At 40.4% G+C, this 11,761-nt stretch overlaps 1 protein-coding gene across 1 annotated transcript; it reads right to left on the bottom strand.

The window, feature by feature from the left end:
* Window positions 1-8,423: 8,423 nt before the first annotated feature.
* On the bottom strand, window positions 8,424-11,520 carry LOC129940808 (WD repeat-containing protein 36). Its single transcript, XM_056049305.1, has 4 exons — window positions 10,618-11,520; window positions 10,232-10,553; window positions 9,922-10,176; window positions 8,424-9,852 (listed from the first exon to the last, which is right to left on the bottom strand). Exons 1-4 carry the CDS (start codon window positions 11,401-11,403, stop codon window positions 8,498-8,500), a joined length of 2,718 nt encoding a protein of 905 aa, XP_055905280.1. The 5' UTR covers window positions 11,404-11,520; the 3' UTR covers window positions 8,424-8,497.
* Between the last annotated feature and the right edge of the window lie 241 nt (window positions 11,521-11,761).

The raw sequence follows: 11,761 nt of genomic DNA, 5'->3' as shown, positions 1-11,761 counted from the left end.
TGACTTATCTTTTATAGCGCTTACGCCAGTACGGTTCAAGACATAAACAGCCGTATTTACAGCTTCAGCCCAAAACATCTTGGGTAAGTTTCTCGCATGAAGCATCGAACGTGCCGCTTCCACTACAGTACGGTTTTCTCGCTCAGCACTGCCATTCTGCTCCGGAGTATATGGTACGGTGGTTTCATGTCGAATACAATTTTTGCTCAGAAGCGATCTTACAGCTTCGTTAACAAACTCCAACCCATTGTCTGTACGAAGTGTCTTCACAGGGAGTCGCATCTCACATTTGGCTTTATTTATAAACTCTTCTATTGATGAATAAACTTCTGACTTGTTTTTTACAAAAAAAACTACCTTAAAATGGGAAAAATGGTCTTTAAAAAGAACAAAATATCTGCAACCCCCTATAGAAGTTTCCTCCATAGGACCACATACATCCGCATGCACTAACTCCCCTGGTTGACTAGCTTTAAATGTGCTTTTGGGAAATGGAAGTCTATTCTGTTTCCCATACATACAGGCATCGCACGAGAATTCCTTAGCATCTATAAAAGGAATACCTTCTTTCAACAACTGAGAACGTACTTGTGGGACATTTTGATGAGCCATCCTTTCATGCCATACATTTAATGGCAGATCTTTAGAAGATGCTAACATTGCCTTATGATCCGACAGGCCTTGAACAACAAAACACATTTTGAACAACTGCCCCTTTCGCTCTCCCACTGCCACAACAGATCCATCGTCTTTCTTGAACTCGCATCGCAAACTATCAGACATAAACTTGAGACCCTTATCTAGAGCACGACTTTGTGAAAAAAGGTGTGCGTTAATTTTTGGCACATACAAAACGTTTGAGAGATGCTTTTCACACCATTTTTCTCCATTGTAGGATAAAATATTTATATCACCTGTTCCCAGTGCTAAAATCTTTTGACCACTTCCTACTCTTATGTCAATTAGATTAGAAAATCTTTCAAAACGCACAAACCAATCTCTTTTATGGGTCATGTGGTCGCTAGCACCGGAGTCGAGATACCAATTATCATCAATTTCACCATTATTCATTATCAACGCATTGCAGGTACTTGTCAATATATTATTCTTTCGCCCCTCACTTACACTTCCAGTCTTCAGTTTGTCACCACCACAAGATATATATACCGCCCCTTTATCCTCACTTGAGCTTCCAGTCCACAAAGCATCATCAAAGTTCAAAATCTTCTTCTTTTCCATTGCCTCACTTGAAGTTCCAGTCCTCACTTCATTAGCATCAGAAAATATTTTTCCCCCCGTTTCAACCTCACTTGTACTTCCAGTCCATCCTTGCACAGAGCATAATTCAGAATTACACATGAGAGCCTCCCCCCTTTGTACTTCATTCCGGTTTCCAGTCTTCTTTCTATCGGAAAACTTTTTTGGACAGTCCTTTTTCCAATGACCAAATTCATTGCACCTAAAGCACTTTCCAGGTTTGGAGACTTTCTGCTGTTGCTGCTTCTTGTTCCTCTGCTTTGCAATTAATGCTGTGCCTTTAATGGAATTACCTGAACTAGATGAATGTGAATGCATACGTTTTTCCTCCATCACTAACCGTGAAGTCAGATTCTCTAAGGTCTGTTGTTCCTTTGCCGTGGATTCCCAAGCGCAAAAGAAATGTTGGAAACTTTCAGTGAGAGTCATCAACACCTTTGTAATCACCATGCTGTCGGAAACCTGCTCTCCAACATCTCTAAGCTGCCTAACAATATTTTCCAACTTGGAGATGTGAGTCGCAACGTCATCATCAGGCTCCTTCTCGAAACTATAAAATCTTTGTAGCAACATGTGAACATTCGTACTAGAAGTGTGTTCATACACCGCCTTTAACTTCGTCCACATCTCCTGTGCAGTGTTGCAGTTAACAATGTGACGAAGCGGTATTGAACCTACGCTCGTTGCAATTATGCGTTGAGCCTTGCTATCGACTTTCGTCCAATTTAATAACCTAGCATCAAAAATTACCTGGGTCTCATTTTCCCCCTTAAAGCCTAGTACATACTTGTGAACCATCTCGTGAACCCATACAAATTTCAGTTTTTGGTTCACCCGTGAACTTGCTCGTGAAGCTGAGTGGAGAACAAAGTGGAGAGTTTTCGTTCACGGGCAATTCACGAGCAAAATGTACGGGAACTGTTGGTGAAGCTTTGACATTTGGTTTGTTCATGTTCACAACGTGTACTCACAAGTGTGTACCAGTGAGCAATGTCAAAAGTTCACTTTCTCCACTGGCGAACGTTCACTTCACGAGGAAGTATGTACTAGGCTTAACTGGTTTATTGTTCGGGTCATTTACATGTTCAAATAGACCAGAAGCTTTAAGTAAAATTTGAACTTGAAATTTCCATATAGAATATTGTTCAGAATCAAGCAATTTTTCTATTTTAAAACTTTCAGACTCCATTTCTGAATTTAAAAAAAAACACACTCTAATTTTATACTTTCTGCAGGCTTACGTGACCTGGGCCCATAACCTGTTAACTTATGAGTCACAAAAGAAGACAACCGTCGTGTAGGATAACAAGAGAAAAGACTAACTTTATTAGTATATTTAAGTGTAAAGAATTCATTATAATCTGGTATACAATTTCCAGTGGGAGCCGACATTGCCAATAGTAAATTATTCAAACAAATTATTATTCCAACAAAACCAATTATTGGGGTCCCTAGCAGATTCAGACACAGGAAAATTATGAAAACGGTCTTATTTCAAAGTTAAGTTAACGACAGTGAAAAGTAGAAAGTGTTGAAAGAATCTTGATATTTTATAGGTATAAGTAGATAAAATGTTTACAGTGGGTATTGCGACTTTTAGTCCAATGCGTTTCAACAACTACGAAAGTTGGGCTTATCAGTTAAATAACTGTCGTCGATACTATTAAATTATATAACATTCTTGTGAAATTTGTTAAGTTTAAACACTTAGAATGCTAGTATTTTTCTGAGTCAGCCATTGCAGTTCAAACAAACTCCATTGCGGTAAAAAAAACATATATCTCTTATTCTGTATAATTAGAGTCTGCTTATAGCCCTAGTTCACACAGGACTGTAGCGCCACCTTAAGTAAGTTATAGCGAACTATCCGTTTGTCCTGCGCTGACACCAATATTTTACTTCTAGGGGATTTTAATTTACCACACATTGACTGGATTCAATCGGAAGACGAATCTTGCCTTGAAGCCTCTATCTCTTCTTCACAATTGGAACTATCTTTTCTCGATAAAATCCTTCTTACTGACTTACAGCAAACAAACTGTATTTAAAACGCTATTAGTACTCTTGTTCTAGAATCTAAATCAGGAATTACTAATATTGATAAATATCACCCCCTTGGACATTTTTCTTGACTTGAGTAATCACCTTACTGAACACAGTAATTCCTTTGATTGCTTATATAATTTTGACTTCAGAAGAGCTAATTTCCAGTTGTTGTCTGAAGATTTAACCATTTCTGGAATTGCTGATACTTTAGCATTTTCTAATATTGACGAAGCAGTTTCAATTTTGTATAAGATCCTTAATAATTGATCCTTAATAATAGAAAAAAATCTACCTTTTAAGAAATCAAGAAATACTAACTTTAACCACCCTTGGTACACGAAAAAATTGCGTTTACTTGGAAACAAAAGAAATAAGGCATGGAAAACTTATCTCAAAACTATGTCTCCAATCAACTTCTCTGTTTATGTTGAATTCTTTAATGAATTAAAGTCTCTTTCTAATTTTTTATATGCTTGTTATGTTACTGATATGAGCAGTGGGCACCTCTTTGAAAGAGAATCCTAAAAAATTTTGGAAACTTGTAAACTTAAAGAAAAAATCAAGCAACAAATTTCCGTGAGTCATTTGTTAATAGCCCTGAAGAAGTTGATGAATTATATTTTCATAATCTTCACTCCTTTTCGCAAACTAGCTGTAATCACATCCCTGGGCTACGGAGTACGGTCCTTGATCTTTTATCTGCGTTGAATGATGACTGCTCAGCCGGTCCCGATGGTATTCTCCCGATAGTACTAAAAAAGTGTAGTAATGATTTAGTTGAACCCCTTACGTTCTTATTCAAACTTTCTATAAAAACAGGCAATTTTTCCAGTATTAGGAAGAAGTCATTTCTAACACCAATTTTAAAGAAAGATAACAAGGCGAACATTTGCGAACAGCAACATGGTTTTGTGAAAAAAAGATCAACCGTTACTAATCTGCTCACATTCATATGTTCAAACGCTTTAGAACAAGGAACAAGGTTATGAAGTTGACTGTGTATACACAGACTTCTCTAAAGCTTTTGACCAACTAGGCGACGGAATTATTTTATTTAAACTCAAAGCTCTTGGTTTTCCACCATTTTTCTTAGATTGGATTAAATCATGCCTTGAAAACAGATCCTGAGGTAAAATTTAGAAATTGTCTTTCAGAACCTTTTGTTGCTCAATCTGGTGTTCCCCAGGGAAGCCATCTTGGCCCTTTTCTGTTGATCCTGTCTATTAAAGACGTATCGTCATGTCTACGTTCAAGTGAAGTTCTCATTTTTGCTGATGACATGAACATTTTTAAGATTATAAAGTCCAACCATGATCGTATTCTTTTACAAGCCAACATTGATAGTTTCACAATTTGGTGTGGAAAAAATAGCCTTGCCCTCAACCCTTTAAAATGCCAGACGATAACTTTTACTAAAAAACGAATCGTTAGTGTATTTGAACATAATTTCATTGGCTTTGACCTAAAGGCTCTTCCTTGGGAAGATTCTTATGATCTGCTTCCCTATGAACATCGTATTCAGTTTCTTCACTTGCAATCTCTCCATCAAAGGCGTGTTAATAATGATTTGATATTTCTTCATCAACTCGTTAACGGTGAAATTGATGCACCTTATTTGCTATCTTGGTATCATCATTTGAATTACCGAGGCGAATGAGCATTTTATATAATTTAAACTGTTCAACGATAGATTTAAATTTAAATAAGGTCGGATTAAAATCATTGTTTAGAACCAGTGCTCCACTATCCTAAACGTCTTTAATTTTTTCTTTTTCAAAGTTCTTTCTTTATAAAGAAATGTCAATTTTCAAAATTTGGTTGGGTTAGGTATTTTTGATAGTTGGTCCGTCGTCGGGAGGAGACTCAGTTCCATTATCAACGATAAGATCATTAATAATCAAAACAGCAACCTTATAAGAGTTATGATTATCCTATCACATTTGATGATTTTGTAGCAGTGTATGAAAACGTTGCTTCCATGGACTGATCATATGACAATTATGAAATCGAAACAACAACTATAATAATATGAGGACTAAATAGTTCGCGGAATGGAAGGGGTATGAAATTTTGCAGATTTTTATTTTTCAATATACTCTTCCTTAAGCCTAATGCACTTTAAAAGAAGTTTATTAATGTCCTAAACAAAAAACGATTTGCCAAGTCCTTTAAAATTGGCAGAAATTGTCGACTTCACCTGTTCATCATCGGAAAGTCTTTTTCCACTGAGTTCTTTCTTCAGATTTAATAAAAAATAATCAGAAGACGCCAAATCTGAGCTATAAAGGTAAATACAAATAAATTGGGTGGCACAACAGTCCGTTGAGAACTAGGGCCTAGTGACTGACAACTCTGAACCATTCCTGTGTGCGAGTACTGTTGTCAGGGATGAAAGGGACCTACAGTTTTAAGCCGAATCCGAACAGCAAATTTGAGAAAGCACTTTTCATGACAAGAATTTGTCAATTCCTCACAAGACGCAGTACCCGTGAAAAAAACTTTAGGTGTCATAGGTAGGGATCGAACCTAAGACCTCTCGCATGAGAGTCTAACGCACTAAACATCATGCCACGGGTAATGGGCTATAAAGGTGGTGGTGGATAAATTGAAACCACATTTTTGCAAGGCAGTCATCGCAACGTCACCCTTGTGAACTGGTACATTGCGCAGGCTCAGACAACATAAGGGACTTCATTTGCAGTCAACTGCATTCCTTGAACGTACATCTTGACCAAGTCAACTGGTTTGTTTTTCAAGTGTCATAAACTTCAAACTCAGAACTTTACTTCTCTAACTTCTACCTTTAGTTAACGGTACCAAAAACAGTCCTCAGGCAAGTCCATTGCAAAGAAATATTACTTATTTCTTTTCCAATTTGACGAGAAACCCTTTTACACAAAAAATTTAATGAAATTGTTCGAAAAATAAATAAATCGTAGAGGAATAAAGTTCAACTTTCGGTTGATTAGAAAAACATGATCGATTGTCATTTTGACATAAGTTGACTTGACTTAATAGTTAGGGAGATTTTTCCTGACTAACTTTCCAGTCAAGTTCCAATAAAGTTGCTCTGGCCAATCAAATGCTAGAAACTTGCTTTACTTTCAAGTCCCTTATATCGCCTGAACCTGCCCATTGTCTTGCAAAAGTAGAACACCATTTGTCCATTTTTCTATGATGGTTCCTTTTAAATTATGTGAGATGCTTGCGTAGTATCCGCCGGTTATATTGACACCCTTTTCCTTGAATCAATAAGTTAAATCCCCACCGAATCACAAAAGACTGTAGCCATTATTTTTCCAGCCGATTATGAGACCTTGAACTTCTTAGGGGTGCTTCGCCTCTTTTGATCCACTGCACAGAGATATTCAAGATGCCTTTTCTTGTAAATCGCTTTTCATATTTAGTCGCAGGATGAACATATTCTCCAAAAAATAAAATTGGTCGAATTGAAATTGTCCAATTTCGTCCTGTAGAAAACTTTCAATACCCATAAGAACCTATAAGAAATCTCGACTAGAATATCGTTTTAACATCTTTCAAACAAAAACGATCAGGGGAACGTCGTAGTAGAACCGCAGTTGATGCTGAGAATATGGAAAGATCACTTCTCCAAATTATATAACGGCGATGAAGAACCGAATTCCGCTGTAAGGGAGATAGAACCACTCAACCTCGGCGACGCAGATCAACAATTCCGCCTACACGACCTTGACGAAGTAAAGATAGCTATATCTAAACTTAAGTCAAACAAAGCTGCTGGAGCTGACGGCATCGCTGCCGAACTATTCAAAGCAGCAGGCGATCACTTGGTACGGAGCAAGCACCAATTGGTCGGAAGAAAGCATGCCCGATGAGTGGAATCTCAGCATAATGTGCCCGATACATAAGAAAGGATACCCTCTCAACTGCGCCAACTACAGAGGCATCAGTCTCCTTAACATTGCATATAAGAAATATTAACACTGCGGCAGATCTTGGAAAAAACCCAGGAGCTTCAAACCGATACCCACCACATCTTTATCGATGTTAAAGCCGCGTATGACAGCATCTAAAGGGAAGAGCTCTACAGTGCAATGTCTGGTTTTGGCAATGACGATGGAGAATGCACGCTGCTCTATCAAGGTCGGAAAAGATCTTACCGATGCATTTGATGTCAAAAAAGGTTTTAGACAAGGCGATGCACTGTCATGCGACTTCTTCAACATCGTTCTGGAAAGAATTGTGCAAAACTCAACCGTCAACACCTGAGGCACAATCTTCCAAAGGTCCATCCAATTACTCGTATACGCAGATAATATTGACATAATTGGAAGATCAAAGCGTGATGTCAGTGGAACGTTTTTGAGCATTGGGACGGAAGCGAAGAAGAGGGGTTTAGTGGTCAATGAGGGCAAGACCAAGTATATGCTGTCATCAAAAAAGGACACTGAACGACGACGTCTTGGACAAAACGTCACCATGGACAGCTATAACTTCGAGGTAGTTAAGGACTTTGTCTACCTAGGCACCGCTACAAACACAGACAAGGACACCAGCGCTGAAATCAAAAGATGAATAACTCTTGCAAATCGCTGCTTCTTTGGACTTAGGAGGCAATTGAGAAGTAAAGTCCTCTCTCGAGCATCTAGAATCACTATCTATAAGACACTCATCATCCCGGTTCTTATTCATGGGGCTGAGGCCTGGACGTCTTAGGATGCTTCGAGAGAAAAATTCTTCGGGTGATTTTTGGTCCCGTACGCATAGATGGAGAATGGAGGAGAAGATATAACGACGAACTGTACGGGCTGTACAGCGACACTGACCTAGTTAGCAGAATTAAAGTCCAACGGCTAAAATCGCTAGGTCATGTAGAGCGGATGGACATCAACGCTCCAGCCCGGAAGGTTTTTGAATCCAATCCCGAGGGACGGCGGCGCAGTAGAGGAAAACCGCTACTCAGGTGGCGCACCCAGGTGGGAGAGGACCTCAACCAACTTGGCGTGCGAAACTGGAGACAGCTAGCTAGGGACCGAGCTGGCTGGAGACGCTTGTTGGTTGAGGCCCAGGTCCACCCCGGACTGTAGCGCCACCTTAAGTAAGTAAGTAATTTTTCAAACATAAACAACACAAAATAGTTTTAAGAAAAAAAAATAATTTTAATTTTTGTCCACTACTCGTACATTTATACATTTACAACGATTTCCTAAGTTCAATTAACATAATTCCTCAACGCCGAGACAACTCCTAACCCGTACAAAAATGTTTGTTCCAAGACATCCCAACTCCTCTTCTGTTCCTCTTCAACTTCTTTGAGGGCTTTCAGAATCTCCGGTCTCTCAACAAGCGCTGTTCCGTGGGATTTCAGAAAAATACTCAAATAAGCTTGACTCAACTCGAAATCACAGTTTGTCGAGAGCATATAACTGATGGTCTTGAGAAATTGCGTCATCGACTTGTACGACCCACCACCAATTGGATGCAGTGACTTAACTTCGAAGTCAATCATAGATGGGCCGAGTTTCTTGAGGTATTCCACACAGCTTTTGTAATCGCCCGATGTGGTTGTCTCCTCAAGAAGTGTACCGAATTTGGTGAGGTTGTTAAAGCTGGAGGGTGTTATCATCTTTGTGTTGTCATCTTCCTTAGTGGCCGCAGACAGATCGAATTTCAAGTCAATGCCAGCGACTGTGGGAAGGAAGAAGGGAGCTTGTTTGGGAGCTTTTGGTGGGGCTTTTGGTTTGTTGCGTTTCTTAATGGTGTCGAGGTCGAGAAGATTCTGCCAGCGTGCCTCCGCTGCACCTGACATTGTAATCAGCTCTTCGGAAATCTGACTTGGACTCTCGTAGTGCATATCGACTTCTTCACCTTCCTCATTGCCAACACTTAGCTCCTCAATGGCAGTCTCCAAGCTCACCTCATCACACACGCTCGTCGGCAGATCAACATGCGGCGCCTCGTCGTAGGGATTGATGGAGCGCAGCGATATGTGATTGAAGAGCGTTTTATTGGCCCACAGGAATACACCCAAAAAGTTGACGTGTGCTGTTGCCAGGAAATCGCCCGTCGGAGACATCGTCAGTGACACACAGGGTCGTTCCACTTTGAAGTGATCAATCATATAGGACGAGGGGATGTCCCAGACTTTGATGGTTGAGTCCATGGCTGCACTTATCAGCCAACGACTGTCGGGGCTGAAGGTGACGTCGTTGATTTTTGAAGTGTGTCCTAGGAATTTCCTCACAATCGTCTTTGTGTCGGAGTCAACGACGTACAGACCAAAACTCTCCAAAGCCACACAGAGCATGGCACTTTCACGATGCGATCGGATCATTGTCACTCCATCTGACATTCGTAGAGTTTCTGTGGGTTTTGCGATCTCTTTGTTGGTGTTTCCTTTGAAATGCCAGAACTTCAGCAAACCCTCACTGCAGCCAGAGACAACGAATTGATTCAGATTATCGCAAGCAACTCCTCGGACGGCTTTTGTGTGGCCCGGTCGCCCGTAGCTGGCCCGATGGATACCTGATTGGATGTTAAATCGTTCTATGTCACCGCTGGAGTAACCTTTAAGAAGAATAATAACTCCGTGACTCTACCGTGGGAGGAAAACAAATGGTTAAAAGGGACACTCACCAATGATAACAAAATTGCCACAATGTGTCAAAATCAAGCAAGTGGTCTGTGCTGAGAAATCCGTCCTGTTTTTATTCTGGAACTGCTGCGGAACAAGCCTGAGATCACCCATTTTGCCTTTGCTGAAGGACCATGTCGTGGTTTGAATGATTCCCGAGTGTATTGCCGCAATGCTATCCCATTCCTTCTCCCTGGTCATTTCGGTTGTGAATTCAATAATCGGAGGCATGGTCAGGACATCAAATTCCAAACGATCTGAAATGAGTTATGTTACATGGTGTTTCTTAAAGCATCAAATAGAATGTCACACTTCTTTTTTTGGATGCCTTTCGATTGTAACTGGCTTTTCCCATCGAACGATTCAACATCTCGGTTATGGTACTGAAGACTCTCAGGGCGCTATCTTCACCCGAGGACACAATGGAATCACCCTTGTTGCCATGGTATCGAATGCAAAGAGGAGGGGCCTGGTGGCCATCACGCAGTCTGAGGAGTCGAGCCCCACCATCAGGCATGTCGAAGATCCACAATTTCATCGAGTTATCCGGCGAGGTGGTCAGCAGGAGGGGTTCATTTGGGAAGCAGATGGTTGTGGTTACTGAACCTTCGTGGGCTTTCATTTGACTGGCCACCTAAATAAGAAGTTGTTAGCTCAAGCGTCTCCTCAAAGTTTTCTGTGAATCTTGAATACCTTACCTTTTTCTCTTCAAGATTCCAAAAGGCGATATTTCCATTGTTGCTCGAGGTCACCATGATTGGCTGTCCATCGGTGCGGAAGGATATTCCGGTGACCGGACCCCAATCTTGTTTGAATTGCATGAGAACCTCATCGAACTTCAAGTTGAGTAGAACGGTACTTCCATCGCTGTGGCCAATGGCAGCCACATCCAAAGCTGGAGCCGGTACAATGGCCATCACTTTGCTGCCGAAGCCAGCAAAAGTGTACACCAGTCGGTTCTCTCGCAAGTTCCACAGCTTCAACTCGCCCTTTTGACTTCCCAAGAGTATCTTGTTTATGTAGGTCGGTGGATGGGCAATGGCAGTTATGAGGAAGTCATCAGGAGAGAAAGGCACCTCGAGGAACACAGTTTCACTCTCAATGTCCCAGACTTTCATCAGATTCGATTCGTCAATGGCAACGAGATGTTTGTGGAAGGGCAGCATCAAGTGGATGTTCTTGGTGTGGCCCCTATAGGTGTGGATGTTGTGTTTGCCAGCCTTCCAGGCATAGATCGTCTTATCAGCGGCAGTGTAGACATGATAACGGTCATTGGCCATGCAGGTAATGTCATCGGAGTGGACATTGCTGACGTGCAGCAAGCGGAACTTGTTGGAGTTATAGACTTGGAATGAACGTCCAATGCATGTGGTTATGATGTTGTCCTTGCGATTGAAGACATAACGAACTAAAGCGGGAACTTGATTGCTCACATAGCCGAGGGATCGATTACGACGAAATATTTTACTACTTTGACTTGGCATTTTATTTGTTTGGGTTTTTTATTTTAATATTTTTGAATCATTTAAGATAAAATTGTGTAAAAGAAAATAAACTTCACCACGCGGTAAATGATCAACAATCAAATTTTAAAATGTACTGTCAAATAGCTGTCAGTTGGGAAAATGACCATTTTGACGTTTGATGCCGAAGTTTGCCGAAGCAACACGAATGCGCACATGTTTACATCCGAAGATTTGTTATTTAGTAAGCGCTTGGAAAATGAAGTTGAAAATCTTTGTAGGGTATTGTTGGCAAAGTTTGGAAACCGAAATTGTTACATTATAAGTACAAGATTTTAAAGCAGCAACAAATATTTTTATTTAAATGCGATAAAGAAAA

Source organism: Eupeodes corollae, chromosome 1 (assembly GCF_945859685.1).
Source record: "Eupeodes corollae chromosome 1, idEupCoro1.1, whole genome shotgun sequence".
In the NCBI taxonomy this organism is placed as follows: domain Eukaryota; kingdom Metazoa; phylum Arthropoda; class Insecta; order Diptera; family Syrphidae; genus Eupeodes; species Eupeodes corollae.
The sequence above is the reverse complement of the archived record's forward strand: the minus strand, read 5'-3'. Positions and strand labels throughout refer to the sequence as shown.